This window comes from Loxodonta africana, chromosome 2, assembly GCF_030014295.1.
Source record: "Loxodonta africana isolate mLoxAfr1 chromosome 2, mLoxAfr1.hap2, whole genome shotgun sequence".
NCBI classification, from domain to species: Eukaryota; Metazoa; Chordata; class Mammalia; order Proboscidea; family Elephantidae; genus Loxodonta; species Loxodonta africana.
The window spans coordinates 194915803-194937941 of record NC_087343.1 but is presented as its reverse complement, the minus strand read 5'-3'; the positions used below and the strand labels follow the sequence as shown (position 1 = coordinate 194937941).

General features: G+C 48.4%; 1 protein-coding gene across 14 annotated transcripts in view; it reads right to left on the bottom strand.

Annotated features, from left to right (window-relative positions):
- The window catches only part of HRH2 (histamine receptor H2), a 77430-nt gene that overhangs the window by 20311 nt on the left and 34980 nt on the right, over window positions 1-22139 (bottom strand). For 9 of the 14 annotated variants that reach the window (XM_064279166.1, XM_064279162.1, XM_064279165.1 and 6 more), the window contains one exon: window positions 17738-19282. In XM_064279166.1, coding sequence (XP_064135236.1) covers window positions 17738-18798 — 1061 coding nt within the window. In that variant the 5' untranslated portion in view covers window positions 18799-19282. Of the gene's footprint in view, window positions 9041-9456; window positions 9593-15540; window positions 15709-17737; window positions 19283-22139 lie in introns of all 14 variants that reach the window. The other 5 variants (XR_010321024.1, XR_010321025.1, XR_002786495.2 and 2 more) reach the window with 5 other exon arrangements.

Genomic DNA, 22139 nt, shown 5'->3' with positions numbered 1-22139 from the left:
AAAAATTTTTTTTTCTGTAAGATGAAAGGTGTGACTCAAGCAAGGGTGTGACTTGAGTTACTCAAGTCTCATAACCCTGTGATTCAAGATATACCCCACACTGATCCTGCCTTATTAACATATAGAGGTTAGGATTTACAAGGTACCACAAAATGGAGGATAATTACATTAGGTCACAAAATGGAGGACAACCACACAATATTGGGAATCATGGCCTAGCCAAGCTGACATGTATTTTGGGGGGACACAATTCAATCCATGACACACGCCAATAATCATGAAGATGGCACAGGACCAGGCAACATTTCGTTCTGTTATATACAAGGTTACCATGAGTCAGAACCAACTCTATGGCAACTAATTACAACCACCTGTCCTTAATTTTCTAGTGCTGCTGTAACAGAAATACCACAAGTGGATGGCTTTAGCAAATAGGATTCTCTTACAGTTTAGGAGGCTAGAAGTTCAAATTCAGAGTGCCAGCTCCAGGGGAGGGCTTTCTCTCTCTGTTGGCGCTGGGGGAAGGTCTTTGCCATCAATCTTCCCCTGGTCTAGGAGCTTCTCAGCACAGGGACCCTGGGTCCAAAGGATGTGCTCTGCTCCCAGCACTTCTTTCTTGGTGGCATGAGGTCCTTCTCCTCTTTTATATCTCAGAAGAGATTGACTCAATAAAACCTAATCCTGTAGATTGAGTCCAGCCTCATTAACATAACTGCCTCTAATCCTGCCTCATTAACATCATAGAGGTTAGGATTTACAACCCATAGGATAATCGCATCAGATCCTAAAATGGTGGACAACCACACAATACTGTGAATCATGGCCTAGATACATTCACACACATTTCGGGGGGACACAATTCAATCCATGAGGCCACCTATTCACTGCTACTAGCCTGTAGGAGCCTTGTGGGCAGAAACTCTGGGAGAGGCAGTGAGAGGTGTTTGCCATTTCAACAAACACCTTCTCAGCATCAGCTGGCAGCTGGGGTGACGGGGGAAAAGTATGAGTCTTGGGACCAGAAGTCCTGTGTTCAGCTATAGGTTTCTTCATTGTCCTGCTGTTGGTCTCGGACAACTCCATCTCCCTTCCTAAGCCTCTCTCTTCATCTGTCAAAAGGGGATCATCCAAGGAAAAGGCTGTTGAAGCCATGAGATGAGACAGGAGAATAGAACTATTTTGAAATTTCCAAGGGATTCTCCTGCAATGGGCAGAGCCACTAGGTGCTTTGCCCATAAGAGTCCTCAAAGAACTGATGGTGGGCAGGAATGTGCTGAGGGTCTGGACTGACCCCTGTACTCAGGCCATTGCTTATCCTGTGCCCACAACATGAAGAGAACCCAGAGCACCAATCTGGCCTACATTTTGGAAACTGGGTCACAAGGAAGTCTTCTCACCTTTATGAGGAAGTGGGAGTAGAGGAGGTTTGAGTGGGGAAGTGGGTGGCTCAGGCCCTTGGAGCCATCCACAACCCACATGCTGTCTTTCCCACAGCCTTCAGTGCCCACCAAAATCCGGGACAACCCTCTTCTCTAGGCCAGGCCCAACTGTGGGTTGTTTTAAAATAAGCCATGAGGTGGCACTTCCAGAACACCAAGTTGGCCAAGGACCAGGCAGAATGTTGTCTTGCTGCCCCTTCATTTTCTGCCACAAACCAGTACTACCCATTATGGAGAATTTACTGAACTTCTGCCCTCTGCTCATGAAAGGAATTTTTGTTCTCATGGCCCTTTCACAATTTCCTGGAAGTAAACACAGAGGGTTCGGCCATCATCAGAATCCCTGGGCGGTACAAATTGTTAACACAATCGACTACTAACTGAAAAGGTGGAAGGTTGGAACCCACCCAGAGGCACCTGGGAAGAAAGGCCTGGCAATCTTCTTCTGAAAAATAAGCTATTGAAAGTTCTGTGGAGCACAGTTCTACTCTGAGGTTGCCATGAATCAGAATCCACTCGACAGCAACTAGTTGCCCACCATCAGAGTCTGACTGGCAGGGGCGACACCCAATCGTAAATCCATAGAGCTGCGTGAGTGGGTGGTTGGCTTTTTGCAAGCTAATGTGAGCCTGGGCAGAGACTTTCTGTAGGAGCTTTGCAAACACTCTGGGTTCGCTTTTGTACCAAATAAGGTTGAAATTATCCAAGAAAGCCAATCCTAGAACTTCTTTGGGACTTAATGAGATTAAAAAAAAAAAAAAAAACTCGATGCTGTTGAGTAGATTCTGACTCATAGAGACCCTATAGGACAGAGTAGAACTGCCCACAGAGTTTCCAAGGAGCACCTGGTGGATTTGAACTGCTGAACTTTTGGTTAGCAGCCTTAGCACATAACCACTACGCCACCAAGGTTTCTCTAATGAGATTAGGAGGTAACAAGCACAAATGATTAATCCTTTTTTCTTTTTTTTCCCTTGGTAAAGGAAATACATGATGCAGGTCAGGGGGCTGTAGGCCCATAAAGGGGATTTTGATTAGGAACCTCCCAGGACACACATTTCTAAACACTGGTGGGTCACAGCTGGGGCCAAATGGGAGCTTGCTGAGGGAAGGCTTGGCTATGGCTCCAGCACTTTCCATGGGGCTGGCAGGGAGCAAGACGTGTGAATTATGCCGGTGACGTGAATGAATGGATGATTGGCAAGAACGAGCATCGACCGGGTGTGCACGTGGTGCCTCCTGGGCCAGGTGCTCTGCAGCCCTTTTCCTATTTAATCTCCCATGGTCACATACGGTAAGTACAAGAAATAAGTTGCTGTGGAATTGATTCTGATTCATGATGACTCCATGTATGTCTGTAGGGTTTTCAGTGGCTGATTCTTTGGAAGTAGGTCTCCAGGTCTTTTTTTTCTGAGGCACCTCTGGGTGGATTTGAACGCCCAAACTTTCAGTTAGCAGCCAAGCATCACCCAGGGACTCCAAGGTAAGTATAACCCACTTGTCAATTCCGACTTATGGTGACCCCATGTGTTACCGCGTAGAACCGAACGCCATAGGATTTTCTTGGCTGTAATTTTTATGGAAGCAGATCTCCAGGCCTTTCTTCCATGGCACCACTGGGTGGGTTTGAAATGCTAACCTTCCAGTTAGTAGCCAACAGCAAACTGTTTGAGCCACTCAGGGACTCCAAGGTAAATACACGTGTCCCCATTTCACAGACCAGGAAACTGAGGCTCCGGGTTGGTTGGTGATTGATGCCCCCAGGTCACTCACTGGCAGAGCTCAAATTTAAATCCATAACTGTCCAAAGCTCCTTTCCTTCCCACTATGCTATGCTGCTTCCTGTGGGGCAGACGAAATGAATTTGACAAAACGGTACTGGGCAACCAGTACGTGTGGAATACTGTGGGAGATGTGGGATGATCAGGACAGGGTCTCAGGTAACTTAGTGATCTTACATACAAGTCATAGCAGTGTAGAAGCAAAACTACACGGGTGTGCGTGAGCATACGTGGGCTTGAGGGTGTACTTGTTAGTGTGTGTATGTGAGTGTGTGCAAACATGTCTGTGAGCACACAGGGGTGTGAGTATGCATGAGTGCCTGAGTGTGTGTATGTGTGTGAGTGCGCACATGCACCTGGACGTGAGTGTGTGTGTAATTTGTGTGAGTGTGTGTGTGATCTGTGTGAGTGTGTGAGTAGGACTGTGTAGTACAGATGGTATTTGTTTCTGGGAATCAGGGAGGCTACATGGAGTAGGTGCCATGTGAATTGGGCCTGGAGCAATGGGAGGAAATACAACAGGGGTGTCTGGGGAGGCAGGGAACTTTCCTCTGGCAGAGGGAATGGCAAGAGCTGTGGATTGTGCACTGGGGACGGGGAATGGTCTAGTTCAGCAGGAGAAAGGAGAATGGGGATGAAGTGGGAGAGGAGAGGAGAAAGGGACTCTGTAGCCAGAATGTGAGGGTCAGGATGAGGCATTTGGATATAATCTGGCAGGTACTGGAGAGCTATAGAAAGATTTGGAGCAGAGGAGTATTAGGAACTGACAGAGGAATGGCCTCAGCCTGTGGCCTAGACTGGCCCTGCCCCAAGATTTTACTATTTCATGGGTCAGTGACATTGCACCTACACGCATGGGCAGTGGGTGCCTGATGGGGGGGAGTGTGCCCCCCTGGCGAAACATTCACACGCCACTGGGAGGGCCAAAGCCACAAAGGAGTGTGTCTGAGCAATTCTCATGGGCGTCCGTTTTAAGGCCTTCAGGCAAAATGCGTGACTCAACACTCACCTTGAGCACTTAGTCTGTGATTGACCTGTGACCCTCCCCACAGCCCTGCTAGATGGGCCCTCAGAGGGGCCATGTGACCTGACCAAGGTCACAGAGCTGGTGGGTGGAGTGATGGGGGCTCCACACTGCAAAAAGAATGTCCAAAGCCTGTGCTCAACAACGAAATGGGAACTGTCATCCACAGAGCTCTTACTGCACGCTGGGCCTGGCTCTAAGCCTTCTGCATGTATCGACCCAGTTAATCCTCACATCAACCCAGTGGGGTAGGTACTATTATTTTTCCCATTTTGTGAAGGAGGAAACTAAGGCCCATAGAGGTTAGGTAACTTGCCACATAGCTAGTAAGCAGTGCTGGGTATGTTATAGCATGTTGGGCATAAAGGGGAAGTCAAGACATGAGGAGCCCTACTTCCCCCTCAGACCCTCCCCCAGCTTTACGTCATCCACTTCCTGCCGCTGAACAAGGACTGCAGGATAGAAAAATGGTGACAGCATTCAAGAGTCAAGCATTTAATGTCCATGATTTCATTTAACTTTCACGACATCCATGTGAAACATGTACGTGTGTAAGCATGTGTGTCTGTATATCTTTGTGTGTGTATATATGTGTGTATGTGTGATGCATGTCTATGTGTCATGGGTTGAATTGTGTCCCCCAAAATATATGTCAACTTGGCTAGGCCATGATTCCTAGTATTGTGTGGTTGTCCTCAATTTTGTGATCTGATGTCAGACCCTTGCCCGTGCCCAAGTCTGCCCGACCGCAAAGCTGGAGGTACCCCTGCCCACCTTCATCTTACAACAGACACAAGGGCGCTCAGAGGAGGACCGGCAGTGGTCCGGCACCTCTTCAGAGTTTGGGTCACACTCAGGTCTCCCAGGTCCCCACCCTGTGTTTACCCCACCCAGTTGCTTGAACCCTCCAGTAACGGCCATTTGAGACTGGCTGGCTTGACCAATCCTCTCCTGGAAGCTGTGGAATGTTTTTGCAAATTCAAGGTCATCCAAAGCTCCTGCCCACTCAGGCAGTGGGTGCTTATCAAAAAGAACCCAGGGTGCAGGAGGCAATTCGTAAAGTCATTTCCCATCACTCATCACACTCCATACCGGGAGGCAGGCAGTGCCACGCCCAACTCATAGATGTGGAAACTAAGGTTCAGAGGGGTCCACCATTTGCCCAAAGTCATCCAGCTGTGGATGGCGGAGCTGGGAATTGATCCATGCCTGTTGGATGCTACGTTTGAGCTTAGCTCCCAGGGGCCCCTTCTCTTGGTGGTTTACACCCCCGCCCTCAAGCAGCCAGCCTCCCGGCACTTCCAGGACCCTGCAGCTGACACATCTTCAAGGAAGTGAAGCCCTCAGATGTAGCTGACAGCTGGGCATCCTGCACAGCCTGCTAGAGAACAGCAAGGCAAAGTGCAACTAAGGGCTAAAATATCCCTCCCCTCTAGACAGTAATTCTGTTTCCAGAAACTCAATTTTTAGGGAAATAACCTAAAAGAAACAAAATGTTTCATGCACGAAGATGTTTATCAGATGGTTGCTTATAATAGCAAAAACTTGGAAGCAATGGCCAAGTACAATAATAGGGAGACATTTCTGCCAGTCACAGGGCTCCTCCATGCACCCCACCCCAACACCATCAAACTACTACAAGCTAGCAATCACTGCGGGCAGTTTTCTAGGGGCTTTATGTTTACTCCCTCTTTTAATCCATACAGTGGCTTTTTGAAATGAGTACTGGTAATATGGGGGCAGTGGTGGTTCAGGGGTAGAATTCTCCCCTTCCATGCAGGCGACTTGGGTTTGATTCCCTGCCAACGTACCTCACGTGCAGCCACCACCTGTCTATCAGTGGAGGCTGACAGGTTCATCTCTTTCTGGGCACTTGTCACATGTCTGTACTCATATCCCTCTTCCCTGGCTCCTTGGTCAGGCCCTGCACCTTGTCTAGAATGGGTGTTTGGTGAAGGACCACCGAATGAATAAGGCAAGGGAGGACTTAGCAGCCACTACAATGAGAGAGAGGCCAGCTGCTCAGGAAATAGCACAAGATTGTGTGGGCCCTCCATCACCATGGTATTAAGACAGGAAGGGAGTCTAGAGCATGCCCTCAAGGGTGGTGTAACGTGCTGCTATGAATTGAATGGTGTTCCCCCAAATCATACGTTAAGTCCTAATCCCTGTACCTCTGCATGTGACCTTGTTTGGAAATAGGGTCTTTGTGGAGGTTATCAGTTAAGTTTACCCAAGGTCATAATGAAATAGGGTAGGTTCTAATCACCATCTGAGTTGTGTCCTCATAAAAGTGGAGAGGAGACACAGACATAGAGAGACACAGAGGGAAGATGGCCATGAGAACACAGAGGCAAAGACTGGAGTGATTTATTTACAAGACAAAAAAACATTAAGGATCACCTGCTGTCACCAGAAGCTACGAGAGAGGCATGGAATAGTTTCTCCCTTAGAGGACTCAGAAGGAATCAACATGGCTGACACCCTGATCTTGGAGTCCCAGCCTCCAGAACTGGAAGAATAAATTTCTGTTCTTATAAGCCACCCAATATGTAGTACTCTGTGTGGCAGTCCTAGGAAACAAATACAGTGGCAACAGGAATGGGTTTTCTCTTTGACTTTCAATTTTAGGTTCTGTTCCAACAATAATTAAATATTTATAAGCATTCTGTGTCCCTCGAGTACATCTGGCTAGAGGAAGTCCTCTGGGCATTGGGGATGGACACCCACCCTGACTGGCATGAAGAAAAAGGACCAAGTCTCACCCACGGACCCGTGATACCCAAAGCCTGCAGGACCCCTCCCTCATGCTGCAACTTTCCTGCACTGATGAGAGGCAGAGATCCAGGCAGAACCAAAGGTTTGGCAGCTAGCACCAGCTGCCTCTTCTCAGCAGTTGGGACAACCCAGCACTTTCCCATAGCTGGGCAGGAAGAGGGTGGCTCCTTCCAGCCCAGGACAGTTTCAGCAACTGTGTACCCCCGGCATGGGTGTGGAGCTCCAGGCCCAGCAGATTTCAGATACACCTCCATCCCTGCCTCCTGCCCCCCCACCACACTGACCACAAACAGCCACTGTATATAATGAACACCAAACCCACTGCCGTCGAGTCGATTCTGACTCATAGCGACCCTATACCAGTCTCCTCCAATCAGAAAGTGACTCCCTCCTGTTTCTCCAGGGGCAGTGACAGTCACCAGATATCAGCTTTCTTATAGATGAGAAAACTGAGGCTCAGAGAGGGACGTGATCTTCTCAAGGTCACACAGCAGTCAGCGGCAGAGGCAGTGAACAGCCCACTCTGCCTGGTTCCCCAGGTCAGGGTCTCCCACAGACTCGCCCTGCACCTCCCTTGCATCCTGCCAATTCTTGCCCCTGCACCAGCAGCTTTGAGTTGTGACAAGTACATGTTCTACTGAATTTCCTCCGCAGTCAGAGCGACTCATTAATATGGAAAACACGTTCCTCACTGCCCTTGCCAGAAGATTCTTGACACAAACACTCTTGGGGTTTTGCATAATTTCTATCCCTTGCTAAGCATTCGTACAAAGTGGGAGTTGGAATGGTCCCTTGAGACTGGTCCAAGCCCCCCATTTTCAGATGAGAGACACGAGGCCCAAGGTCAGGACCCGACTTGAAATATTCAGTGGCACAGCTGAGACATTAAACAACAAAGTTGGCCCTGAACATTTCAGTTGTTCCTTTGAAAGGGGCTAAAAGAAAAAGTAGAAGCTACCACTCACTAAGTACCTACTCTGTGCTTGGTGCTTTACACAAATTGCTTTTAAGCCTCATCACAACCCTCACAGGGAGGGATTCCTATTCTCATTTTTCGATGAGCAAGCTGAGGCTCAGAGAGGGCAAGCCACCTGCCTAAGGTCATAGAGCCAATAAGTGCTGGGGCTGGAACTGGAGCCCAATTCTTTCTACTACACCAGCATTGGCAAACTATAGCTTGTGGGCCAAATCCAGCTACCATCTGTTTTTGTTGAAGTGGTTGAAAGAAGAAAGTAAAAAGAACTCATGACTCATGAAAATGATATGAAATTCAAATTGCAGTGTCCATAAATAAAGTTTTATTGGAACTTGGCCACCGTCATTCTTTTCTGTATCATCTATGGCTGCTTTAACGTTACATTGGGAGTTGAGTAGTCAGGACAGAGACCATACAGTCTGAAAACAAAAACAAACCAAACCCGTTGCCATTGAGTCAATTCCAACTCATAGCGGGCCCATAGGACAGAGTAGAACTGCCCCATAGGGTTTCCAAGGAGCACCTGGTGGATTCGAACTGCTGACTTTTTGGTTAGCAGCCATAGCTCTTAACCACTGTGCCACCAGGGTTTCCATATGGTTTGAAGAACTAAAAATATTTACAACCTGGCTCTTTGCAGAAAAACCTTGCCGACCCTGCCCTACAAAGTGGCATCCCCCACAAGGCCCATGGGGAAAGTACAGTTGCACAGGATGTTCACTGCCCAAGGGAATCAGACCAACAAGGTACCTAAGGGATGAAATCCAGCCCTCCGTCTGCTTGCCAATCTGTGTGCCCTGGGGTGGGTGCCCTGGAGGAAGAGACCTTTCCTAACTTGTTCTAGAGTGTGCACCTTTTTCTTATGGTTACAACAATACTAGGAGCAGTGGCGGCCCAGTGGTAGAATTCTCGCCTTCCATGTGGGACACTTGGGTGTGATTCCCAGCCAATGCACCTCATTGATTCCTAGCCATTGGCTCCTCTGTCAGTGGAGGCTTGTGTGTTGCTAGGTTGTTGAACAGGTCTCAGTGGAGCTTCCAGACTAAGAAAGAAAGAAAGAAAGTCCTCACAATCTACTCCCCAAAATCAGCCAGTGAAAAACCTACGAATCACAACGGTTCGATCTGCAATTGGTCATGGGGATGTTGTGCATGGGGTCACCATGAGACAAGGGCCAACCTGAAGGCAGGTAACAGTAACAGCAGCAACAATGATACCAGCAGTGGCCCTGAAGGTACACTTGACCTTTCCTCCCCATCCCAGCCCCAGGGACAGCGGCACTTCAGCAAGCCCTGCGTCAGACCTGTGTCAGAAGGAGCCAGGAGGTATAGATCAGGGAGAGGGCAGCGGCAGGGGTCTGTAACAGGCCAGAGGGAAGAAGGGGACTTCGCACAGGTACAAATGGGGCCTTCAGCTCACTTCAAAGGCACAATCTGCAAACAGTAAATGACACTCTACCTTTCAAGTGACTCCTGGGGGGCCGCAGTTTATTCTCCTTGACCTTTGAGGCTGTAAAGTGCTTCCCGCCTCCTCTCCCTCTGTCTCCTTCACCTGACTTCCTCTCCGGGGGTGAGGGTCTCACTCCCCAAACTCTCTGAAGAGACAGAAGATGGAAAGGATTAACTCCCGCTGCTGCCCCCACTCTGCTTGGCAACCATGCAGAAGTGCAGCCCCGCAGCTGAGAGTGGGTGCTCTATGCCCACCTGGGCAGGAGGGAGGAGCCTGGGCCACCGGGATGGACGATGACCAGGCTCAAGCCTGGAGTTCTCCACCCAGGGCCCACAAATGGCCCAGAGCCGCCATAGAGCCCAAGCACTGGGTGAAGGAGAAATGGAACACTGGATGGAAGGAAGAGGAGGAAAGAGAGGGGTGGGAACGAACACATAGAAAAAGATAAAAGAAAGAAATGAAGGAAGAAAAGACAGAATTGAAAACATTATGTTAAGTGAAAGAAGCTGGGCACAAAAGACTACACGTTATACAAAATATCCAGAATAGGGAAATCTATAAAGACAGGAAGTAGATTAACGGTTGCCTAGGGCTTGCGGGGAGCCCTGGTGGTGCAGTGGTTGGCAAAAGGTTGGCAGTCTGAATCCACCAGCCGCTCCCTGGCAACTCTATAGAGCAGTTTCACTCGGTCCTGTGAGGTTGCTATGAGTTGGAATCGGCTCAAGGGCAATGGGGTTTTTTTGGTTTTGAGGGCTTGGGGTGAGAAGCCCTGTTGGCAATACAGTTAAGCGCTCAGCTGCTAACCAAAAGGTTGGAGGTTCGAACCCACAAGACACTCTACAGGAAAAAAGACCTCGTGATCTGCTCCCATAAAGATTACAGCCTAGGACATACTACAGGCAATTCTACCCAGTCGTGTAGGGTTGCTATGAGTAGGAATCTACTTGATGGCACACAACAACAGGGCTTGGGAAGACTAGGGGTAGAGGAGTGATCACTAAAGGGAAGGGGTTTCTTTTGGGGGTGATGACAATATTCTAAAATTGACTGTGGCAATGGTTGCAAAATTCTGAATTTACAAAAAAACCACTGAATTATATACTTTAAATATGTGAATTGTAAGGAATGTGCTATATATCTTGATAAAGCTGTTACAAAAGAGAGAGGAAGAAGATCAAAAGTGAAAGAAAAACAGACAAAACAAGAGGAAAGCAGGAGAGAAAGATACGGCTGTTGAAGAAGGAAAACCCACATTTGTTAAAGTGCCTGCCACATGCCAGGAGTCATGCTGAGTACCTGTACCCTTTCACATCGTTCTTACAATTTTGCTGTGTTAGCACAGCCATCCTCACTGTTTACGGATTCCATATATTAGAATTTGCCTACTCACTAAAATTTATTTGTAACCACTTTCCCAGTCATTCCTGGACATGTGCAGAGCAGCTAAAAATTTGAGTTGCCCGACGCCTGTGTTCCCAGCTGATGTCGAACAAGGCGAAGCTGTCTTCTTGTTTCAGCTCTCATACTGTAAACAAGTGTTCTTTTCATGGTCTATTTAGTGGCACACTTTTCTCATTTTTGAACTTTTTCTTGGTGATTTTGCTATTTCAAATGGCCCCCAAGTATACTTCTGAAGTGCTTCCTAGTGTTACTAAACACAAGAAGACTCTAATGGACCTTATGGAGAAAATATGTGTGTTGGATAAGCTTTGCTCAGGCCTGAGTTATAGTACTGTTGGCTGTGAGTTCAATGTCAGTGAATTAAAAAAATATATAAATATGGCATCTTTAAAACAGAAACACACATAAAACAAGGTTATGTATTGATTGGTTGATGAAAATATTGTGACCAGAGGCTTGCAGGAACCTGAGAATAGATGCCTTTATTCATTCAACAAATATTACTGAGGCTATTATGTGCTAGGAGTCCCTGGGTGCTGCAAATGGTTAATGCACTTGGCTGCTAACCACAAGACTGGCAGTTTGAATCACTCAGAGGAACCTCAGAGCAAAGTCCTGGTCATCTACTTCTAAAAAAATCAGCCACTGAAAGCCTATGGAGTACAGTTCTACTCTGGCACACACGAGGTCATCATGTGTTGGGACTGATTGACAGCAGTTAACAACAATGTGCTGGGTGCTAGGGACACAACACACTGTACAGTAGAGGCATGGACCTGTCCCCCGGGAACTTTTGGCTTTAGGGGAGCAGACATTAAACAAATCGAAAGCATCATAACAAGTTGGTTTAAGAGGATAAGGGTGGTAATCAAAAGAGAAGAGGATCAAGGATGTAACACTGGAGCTGAAGGGATGTGAGCCAGACAGAAAAGGGGGTAAGAAGAGGATCCCAGGGCTGAGGGAAGAGCCATGAGGTGGGACATGTGGTCAGTGACGTAGGCCAGAGGGGTGTGAGAGGAGGTTGGGGCAGTGGTAGGAACCAGGTGGTGCAGGGCCTTGGAGGCTGCCATATGGACTTGACATCTTATACCACCGGGGGCAGTGATGGTTCAGTGGTAGAATTCTTGTCTTCCATGTGAGAGACCCAGGTTTGATTCTCAGCCAATGCATTTCATGAATAGCTGACACCCAACTGTCAATGGAGGTTTGTGTGTTGCTATGATCCTGAACAGTTTTCAGCGGAGCTTCCAGACTAAGACAGACTAGGAAGAAAGGCCTGGGGATCTACTTCTGAAAAGTCAGCTAATGAAAATCCTATGGATCACAATGGTCTGATCCCCTGTGCATGAGACAAGGCAGCTAACTGCATTTTATTCCAAAAGGAACAGCTTGGGTGGAGTATAATGCCATTTCCATTCGGAAAAGTTTTCTCTGGCTGTAGAAGGAAGGAGAACACATGTGAGGGGCCGTGGGGAGGAGAGCTTGATGGAAGCGGTGGGGAGCCCTGACCTCCATTTGCACCCCTTCTTACAGAGGTTGTTCTAAGTCATTCTACGGCTCTCCTGAAGTCCAGACCTCCAGGCACCTGAGAGTATCACAGCCCCAAGCACAGGAATGAGGGAGTGCCACGCCCAGAGAGAGACCCTTGATACCCAGGTGCTTATGAATACTATCTTCCACCTTGGGAGATAATCCAGAAAGCAAGTGAGTGGGTGGAAAAGGGGCCCAAATAGCCCTGGGCAGGTTCCAGAGAAATGGGTTCTACTCCCAGCCCCACCCCAGTTTGCTGTGCGCTTTAGACAGGGCACTTGCCACCTTGTGCCTTGACTTTCCCATCTGGTATCTGTTGTGACTAGTACTGGGATGAAAGTCAAAAATAAGTTCAAGTTCAGGCAGGTGTTCATCCTAAAAGGAGCTCAGGCATAGGACTTAGATATGCTTGGGCTCAAATCCTAGCTCTGCCTTGTACGAGGCTGTGTGGCCTGGAGCTGTTTACTTTGCTTCTGGGAGCCCAGTGCTGGTCTGGGGACCACACTTTGAGAACCACCACCCTAGTATACAATTCTATGAGAGGAGGGCCTCTGCTTTGCTCCCCACCATGTGTCTGTCAGTTCGTGTTGCTGTGATGCTAGAAGCTAAGTCACTGGTATTTCAAATACCAGCAGGGTCACCCACGATGGACAGGTTTCAGCAGACCTTCCAGACTAGAGAGATGACGAAGAAAGGCCTAGGGACCTACTTCAGAAAATTAGCCAGTGAAAACCCTATGGATCACAATGGAATATTGTCCAATATAGTGCCGGAAGGTGAGTCCCCTAAACTGGTAGGTACTCAAAATACACAGTGGCTGCAACAATGGACTCAAGCAAGCCGATGATCATGAAGACAGAGCAGGACCAGGCAATGTCTTGTTCTATTGTACATTAGGTTCTCAACTAAGAACACATCCCAGACAGTGCTGGCACATAGGAAGTCCTTGACGAGTGCTTTAGAATGAATCAACTCTGAGTGGCTTATTTTGTCTGGGGCAGAGGGTGGTGGAGGGTAAGCCTGGGCCTGCCTATGGTGACAGGAAATGGAGCAGGAGGTGGCCAGGGACGGAATCATGAAGGGCCTCTAATGACAGGCTAAGGCATTGGAACTTGCAGTTGGCTAAAAATGACCACCAAAGATATCCACGTCCCAATCTACAGAGTGAAGGTTACTTTGTAGATGTGATTAAGTTAAGGAACTCTGGAGATGGAGATATTCTCCTGGGCCCTTCCTGTAATCATGTGTATCCTCAAAAGAGGGGGGCACAGGGAGATTTGGCTACACAGGAGGAGATATAAGGACAGAATTATGAGGTTGGAGCGATACCAGGAAGGAGCAGTGAGCCAAGGAATGTGGGCAGCATCTAGAAGTTGGAAAAGACTAGAGAATGGAATCTCCCCTGAAGCCTCCAGAAGGAATACAGCCCTGCCTGCACCTTGACTTTAGACTTCTGGCTCCAGAACCATGAGAGAATGAATGTGTGCCGTTTTAAGTCCTAGGACACTAATTACAGCCCTGGGTGGTACAAAGAGTTAGCGCTCTAGGCTGCTAACTGAAAGGTAGGAGGTTTGAGTCCACCCTGAGGTGCTTCAGAAGAAAGGCCTGGCTATCTAAAAACTATTTCTGAAAAATCAGCCATTGAAAACTTATGGGTCACAGTTCTACTCTGACACACATGGGGTCATCATTAGTTGGAGTCGACTCCATGGCAATGGTTGGGACACGAACACAGGACTGTACCCAGTGGCCAAAGAAGCCATGAAGGTCATACAGCAGGGGTGACTCAGTGAGATCTGTGCTTTAGAAAACTCATGGAGTGAAGGAGCAGAAGGGATGAGGCTGGGGGCAGAGGAGTGAGTGAGGAGGCTGGTGAGGCTGTCCGCGGTCAAACGAAGATGCAGCACTAGCGGTCAAGGAGGGGGCAGACAGAGCGTCATTTAGGGGAAGATTCACAGGAATGTGGTTGCTAGTTGGCTTCGGGAAGGGAAGGGAGGATGGGCCAGCTAGGCCACATTCTTGCCTGGAGCCCCTACTCTACCCGAGGCAGATCTGATCTGTCCCTCCCAGAATTCTCAGCTCAGGCAGACACACCACCCCTGGCAGTGATAAGGGTTCTGGGACAGAGAACAAGGTGAGCTGGCAGTGAGCTGGGAAGCTGGGAGCCAACCTTATCTAGGGATGTACTCACCCACAGCCTCAGGGGAAAATCAACCTGGGACTGTTCTGGTTCTGGGCCTCCTGTACCCCCCATGCTCAACCGTGGTGAGAGGCCCTTGGGGTTGACTGGTAATCCCATCCTTCTCTGCCAACCCCCCTGGTGCCTGCTCCTGGGGTCTGGAGGAGAGCCTGCTGCAGATAGACATAAGCGTGTGCTCTGGTCCTGGCTCTGCAGCTGGTGTGTGACCTGGTGGGTGCTGCTCTTCTGCGGGCCTTGGTTTCTTCACAGTCCTGCTCCCCACCTCACTCAGGGCTGTCCATTGATAACAAAGCTGCTATTGCTGCTCAAAACCTGGCTTTGGGTTACTTACAAGCTTGTGTCACTTGGGGGCAAGTTACTTCATTTCTCCGAGCCTTAGTTTCCCATCTGCAGAGGGGGGATGAAACAAGTACCTACTTCACAGGGCTGTGCTGAAAACGAAATGAGGCCATGAGTCTCAGGGTCTAGCATCACCCTGGATGAACAGGTCTTGTTCTTCATTTAAGGCCCAGGGATCTGCTCTCTGTGCCAAGTGTGGCCTCATCTGAGTGCCTGGGACACTGGGTTTCAATCCTTAGCTCAGGCTGCACTGCACCGTGACCTGTCTGCTCTTCTACTAGACTGGAAGCAATTATAGGTGGCAAGAGTAGTGGCACTGGATGGGGCTGGTTTTATCTCTATTTGCATCCTTAGTACCTGCCACAGGGGCGGGGCGGGGCGGGGGGGGACTGGATGCCCTCACAGAATGATTAATACATATAAACAACTTCAAAGAAAGTAAAACTGGCAAATAATAGGTGCTCACTAAGTGTTAGCTATTATCATCATTGTCGTTGTTAAGCGCTTATTGAATAAGTGAGTTCCCCTAGGACTAGGGTTATAAGCCAGCCTAGTACCCCAGGAGTTCCACAGGTAAAAGCAGCATAAAGCCATGTTTTAGTGAAAAATATACATTACTCAACTGAATCATGTCACTGTTTCCTTGGATATGGTCCATGCCTCGTGTTTTTTTCTTTTTTCCTTACTTGGCTAAATCAGCTTTGTACTTGAGGCTGCTTCCTGAACGAGGGAGCGTGGAAGGACAAAGGCAGGCATTTATCCGTTGTGACCCGAAGTGAAAGTCTCCAGATCTGAATTTTGGAAAGACGCCTTTAGGTGGTTTGGAAGAAGGATTTGAGAGGAAGGGTCTAGAGGCCAGAAGGCCAGGGAAAAAGTGAGGCAACAGTTGGGGTGCATGGGAAATAAGGCTTGTCCCAGAGAGACAGTGTGGAAGGGTGTAAGGGATGGGACCCAAGTCCTGGGGGACCACTCCATACCTGAGGTGGGTGTAGGGGTAGTACCTGCAAGGACTGGAGGTGATACAGGTCCAGTGAGCCAACTCCTACGACTCTCAGACCAGAACCTAGGCCCTAGGGTGCAGTCCTGCCGTATCTGTTCAAGTGTTTTCTGAGACCAATGCTTGTGCTAGAGAGCAGATATGTGAGCCACCTGGGAGACACAGAGTGTGTTCACATACCTCGGCTCATGGAGCTCTGGGCAACTCTGAAGTTGAGCAGGGCAAGCTGCATGGGACAGAACCAACACTCTGTGTGAGGAGGGAACAGAGGCCCTGGAGCAGGAGGGACTTGCTTGTGTCACAGAACAATGAGGGCAGAGCTGAGGCCAGTGCTAGCCATTGACTTTGCAGAACTGTTCATCACGATAAACCCCAAATACATCATCTCTACAACCCTTGTGCTCAGCACAGGTCCTGGCATGTTTGCTGAAGGAATGAGTGAATGAATGAATGAATGGTGGATGGATAGATGGAACGGGTCATTCCCCCTGACCAGCATTCTATGGGGCAAAGGTATGGTCTGTGGGAAGAGAAAGAAAAGCAACATTTATTGAGCAACTTCTACGTGCTGGGACTTTACCTGTATTCTTTCCTTTATGTTCCCCAGCAGCCTTTCTACACAGTGAGCTTCCTCAAGGTGCCTCAAATCTTTTGTGCGGTTTCCCTTTGTACACAGCATTGTCCTTGTCACCAGTGAGTTTATCTAAGTCTCATTTGGGTACTGTTTATCTTTTCAGCCTGGACACTAGTGGAGGTGGAACCCCAGGGTACCCTCCTCTCTTGCATCTCCTGCGCTCTGCACAACCAGTAGGGCTCCCAGCCGTCTAGATTTTGCTCTATCCTCTTCTCCTCTCCATGGACTAGGGCCACAGCCCCCTCTCTGACATCCCCATCTGCTGTCTTGCCCTTCCTGTCCATGTCTTAGACTGCAACCAGAGCCCCCTTTGCAAAGTTCAGATCTACCGGTGTTCCTCCACCCTTGCTATAACCTGCCAATCTTTTCCTAAGATCTACAGTAATAATGCCCAAATCCTTGGGCTGGCATTCAAGGCCCCCCTGAATCTGCGAATCCTCTATCTCTACCAATTTGAGCTTCCCCAAGGCAAAAGCTGATGCGATAGTAGATGCTCAATAAATGTTGAACCCAGCTGGGTTTCTTGTTTAATCCCCACAGTACCCCCAACTGGGTGGTAGCATTAATGCATGGCTATTTGAGTGCTGAAGAGTCCCTGGGTGGCCAACTGGCTAACGCACTCAGCTGCTAACTAAAAGGTTGGCGGTTTGAGTTCACCCAGAGGCACCTGACAATCTACTTCAAAAAAAATCTACAGCCATTGAAAACCCTATGGAGCCCAGTTCTGCTCTGACACACACGGGGTTGCCAGGTGTCAGAGTTGACCTGAAGGCAACTGGTGGTTTTTGAGTGCTGTCCTGGAGGAGTTAGATGGCCACTTATGACCAAGAAATGGCAGAGCGGGACTTCAAATTTAGGACTCCTGATTTTAAGGACAACATAGTTAGAAAGAAGAGCCTAGAATTTCTGGAGTCAAGAGACCTCTGTTCAGGTCCCAGCTATGTGATCCTGGCCAGGTTCTCCGAGACTCAAGTGCTCCTTTTAAAATGGAGGTAAAAATTCCACCTTAGGAGGCTCTTTGAGGATTAAAACGAGACAAGGTTTCCCAAGTGCTGGTGAGGAGTACTTGCCCGGCATGTAACTGATACCACGTGAACTCAGCCATCTCTTCACCATGATTACCATTAGTAGGACCCCTATCCCTGTGACCCTGTTCTGGGCACCCCCCATAAATGGCTTGGGCTGTTACCTGTCTGTTGCTCCCTGTGGGGCCGTAACCTCAGTCCCACTCCACACCTGTAGCTTCAGGGGCTTCTCTTCCTGCCCCTTGTGGTTTCTGCTTTCGCTCCTGGACACCTGAGAGTCGGTAAACCTCAGAGAAGTGTCTCGGGAGTTGTGGCTGGTGGATCTGCAGCAGAAAAGCTGCTGGTATGCGGTGCGGAAGTCTCTGTTCAATGCCGCGTACAGGATGGGGTTCAGGGCTGAGTTGGCATAGCCCAGCCACAGAACAATTGCTTCAATGACCTCATTGATGGCCTCGTCCCCTCTGAGCCCACGGTAGACAAACACGGTGAAGTAGGGGAACCAGCAGATAATGAAGGCCCCCATCACAGCAGCCAAGGTCACTGTGGCTTTGTGCTCCTTGATAGTGGCCGAGTTCCAGGAGCTGATGTGATTGATCCTCTTGGCCTGGTCCCGGGCAATCTTGAAGATGCGGTAGTAGGTAACACACATGATGAGCAGAGGCAGGTAGAAGGTGACCAGCCCATCCACCAAGCCATATACTTCATTGACCTGAACTTTGCACTGAGAAGTGGTATGGTTGCTACCGATGGTCTTGTTCCTGCTATTCCACCCCAGGTGAATAGACAGGAAGGATAGAGTGATGGAGATGACCCAAATAAAGACCAGGGAGATGGTGACCCTCACAGGGGTGACCAGTACCGGGTAGCGGAGCGGGTCTGTGACAGCACAGTACCGGTCAAGGCTGATCATAAAGAGGTTGAGGATTGAGGCTGTGCAGAGCATCACGTCCAGGCTGGTGTAGATGTTGCAGAAGATCTGGCCGAAGCTCCAGTTGCAGGACAGCTGGTAGATGGCAGAGAAGGGAAGCACCAGGAGGCCAAGGAGCAGGTCAGTGATGGCTAAGGACACGATGAAGCAGTTGGTCAGGCTGCGGAGCCGGCGGTTCAAGCCCACAGCCAGGCAGACAATCACATTGCCAGCAACAGTGATGAGGATAAGGATGGTGAGGACCACACTAATGGTGATCTTGGATGCGATGGAAGAGGGTGTGTCACTGGGCGCCATCCTGGGACCTTGCAGTGCCTTTCCCAGGCCACGGCCCCAGGCTGCTTCTCCTCAGCTCCCTGAAGTATCAATTATGCCAACCACTGGGCTTCAGAGTCCCAACAGAGCCAAAAGAAAGGGTCCGGATTTGGGGGGGCCTTTCAAGGACTGACCCAAGGCTGTTTTTCTAGAAATAAATAAAGCAGTCTGCAATGAGGAGTGGGCATGAACACCAGTGAAGAAGAGGTAAAGGAAAGTCTTGAAGCTCGTGGCTCAAACTCTGGTTTTCAGATCACGCCATGAAGGGCCGGCTTTCTCCTGGGACTGTATTGTATAGAGACCGGGCACTGGGACGTGTGTCTGGAGGTGGCTTTGGTTTTCTGCAGTAGGGGTCATGTGAAGACATGGCCGCATCCTTCTTTGTAGCTGGCGTCTGCTCCCATCCACATGAAAGGAGTCAAGGACTAGGGTACCTCCCCTCCTGGGGGACACTGGAGAGCTGAGGCTGCAAATGGAAAAGTCAGATGGTGAGCACTTTGAAGCCAGACTGAATCTAAGGTAGGTCCTTCTGGAACATGACCTCCTTGTGAGATACTGGGAGGCCTGGGGACCATTCTGATACCCTCCTTAGGAGGGACTGAGGCTTTTGGGATGTATAGTGGGGGAGAGAGAGGGAAACAGACTGCAAGGAGCTTGAAAACAAGTATTGTGAAAAACACTGGGAGGGACTAGGATTATTTATATTGGAAAGAGAAAGATCTAGACATAGACTTTAAGCTCCAAAAGAACAAAAGCCATGTCTGCTTGTTCAATGCCAGTGCCTAGTGCCAGGTTCAGTGAGTAGGTATTAAGCATTTGCTGAATAAATGATAAAATGAATGAATGAATAAATAAATAGTGTATGTGCTCTTGTAAAGCACTTAGAATGGTATCTAACACTGCTGTTTTATAAAATGCCATCATGCTCCAAACCAGGGCTGCCATGGATTGAATTGTGTCCCCCAGAAATATGAGTCAACTTGGCTAGGCCATGATTCCCAATATTATGTAACTGTCCTCCATTTTGTGATCTGATGTAATTGTCCTCCATTTTGTGGTATTATGTAATTATCCTCTATTTTATGTGTTATAAGTCCTAAACAGGATTAGGGTGGGGTGTATTTTGAGTCACATTCTCACACCCTTACAAAAGGGTGTGACTCAAATTACTGCCTTACTCAAGGTACACCCTTACTTAAGTAACACCCCTATTGAAGTCACATGCTTACTTGAGTCACATGTTTTATCTTACAAGAGATAAAAGGAGATAGAAGCGAGCAGAGAGGATAGGGACCTACTACCATCAAGAAGGATGAACCAGGAGTGGAGCATGTTCTTTGGACCTGGGGTCTCCGTGCTGAGAACCTCCTAGACCCAGGGGAAGATCAATGCCAAGACACATGAAGATCACCAAGGAGCACCAGGCCCACAGATGTTGAAAGGAGGCAAGGACCTTCCCCCAGAACTGACAGAGAGAGAAGGCCTTACCTAGAGCCATTGCCCTGAATCCTGACTTCTATCCTTCTAAACTGTGGGAAAATAAATTTCTGTTTGTTAAAGCCACTCACTTGTGGTATTTCTGTTATAGCAGCACTAGATAACTAAGATAAGGGGTCAGTAAACTTTTTTTTAGAAAAGGACTAGATAGTATTTTCTGCTTTGCAGGCCATATGGTCTCTGTTGCAACTACTCAGCTCTGCCATCATAGCACGAAAGCAGACATAGACAACGTGCAAATGGATGAGCGTGGCTGTGCGCCAATGAAACTTTATTTATAGAGGCTGAAATTTGCATTTCATATAATTTTCACGTGTCACAAAACGTTATTCTTTTGAGTTTTTTCCTCAACCACTTAAAAATGTAAAAGCCATTCTTAGCTCACAGGCTGTACAAAACCAGCACTCCCATGCCCCACCACCATACTCTAAACACATCTCTGAATCTTCCTTTTCTTGTTTAGCAGCACATTGTGGTTTCCTGAGAGATCCTGGGTGGTGCAAATTGTCAAGCACTTGGCTACTATTTGAAAAGTTGGCAGTTTGAACCTACCTAGAAGTACCTCAGAAGAGAGGCCTGGTGATCTGCTTCTGAAAAGTCAGGGCCATGAAAGCTCTGTGGAGCACAGTTATACTCTGACACATATGGGATTCCCATGAATTGAAATTGACTAAACACAACTGAGTTTTTTTTTCATGTGTGTGTGATTTCCTATTCAGGTCAGCTTGTCTAGAACTCATTGACTCACTTTTCCTAATGACTGCATAACGGGTCCATGGGTGTCATGGATTGTATTGTCTCCCCCCAAAATCTCTGTCAATTTGGCTAGGTCACGATTCCCAGTACTTTGTGATTGTCCTCCATTTTGTGACCTGATGTGATTATCCTATATGTTGTAAATCCTAACCTCTGCGATGTTAATGAGGCAGGATTAGAGGCAGTTATGTTAATGAGGCAGGACTCAATCTACAGCATTAGGCTGTATCTTGAGACAATCTCTCTTGAGATATAAAAGAGAGAATCTAGCAGAGAGGAAAGGGATCTTCTATTACCAAGAAAGAAAAGGCGGCAGGAGCAGAGCGCATGCTTCGAACCCAGGGTCCCTGCATTGAGAAGCAAGGAGTTTCCCCAGAATTGACAGAGAGAAAGACTTGCCCAGGAGCTGGTGCCCAGAATTTGGACTTCTAGCCTCCTAGACTGTGAGAAAATAAATTTCTGTTTGTTAAGACAGTGGGGGAGGGGGAAGGGCTGGCCGTAGTTTATTTCATCATTCTCCTATCATGGGCATTCAGGTGGTTTCCAGTTTATTCCTTCCTTCCTCCTTCTTTCCTTCCTTTCTTCCCACTGCAAACATCAGTTCAGTGGCTGTTTGTTAATTAAAACCCCTGATGTTAGATGCTATCAAGTCAGCCTTCGACTCATGGCAACCCCATGCACAATGGAACAAAACACTGCCCAGTCCTGCGCCATCTCCATGAACAGCTGCAGATGGACTATGGTGATTCACAGGGTTTTCTCTGGCTGATTTTTGGGGGTAGATACCCAGGCCTTTCTTCCTAGTCCATCTTAGTCTGAAGCACTGCTGAAATCTGTCCAGCATCATAGCAACACACAAACCTCCACGGACAGACGGGTGGTGCTGCGAGTGAGGTGTGCTGGCCGGGAATCAAACCTAGGTCTCTTGCATGGAAGGCAAGAATCCTACCACTAAAGCACCAATGTCCCCAAAGACTCCTTCCTAGTGGTGATACTCTATGCTTTCCATTGATGAAAAGCAAGCTAAGGCCCAGCTCAGTTCCTGGACGCTTTCACAAAAGCTGATCCTG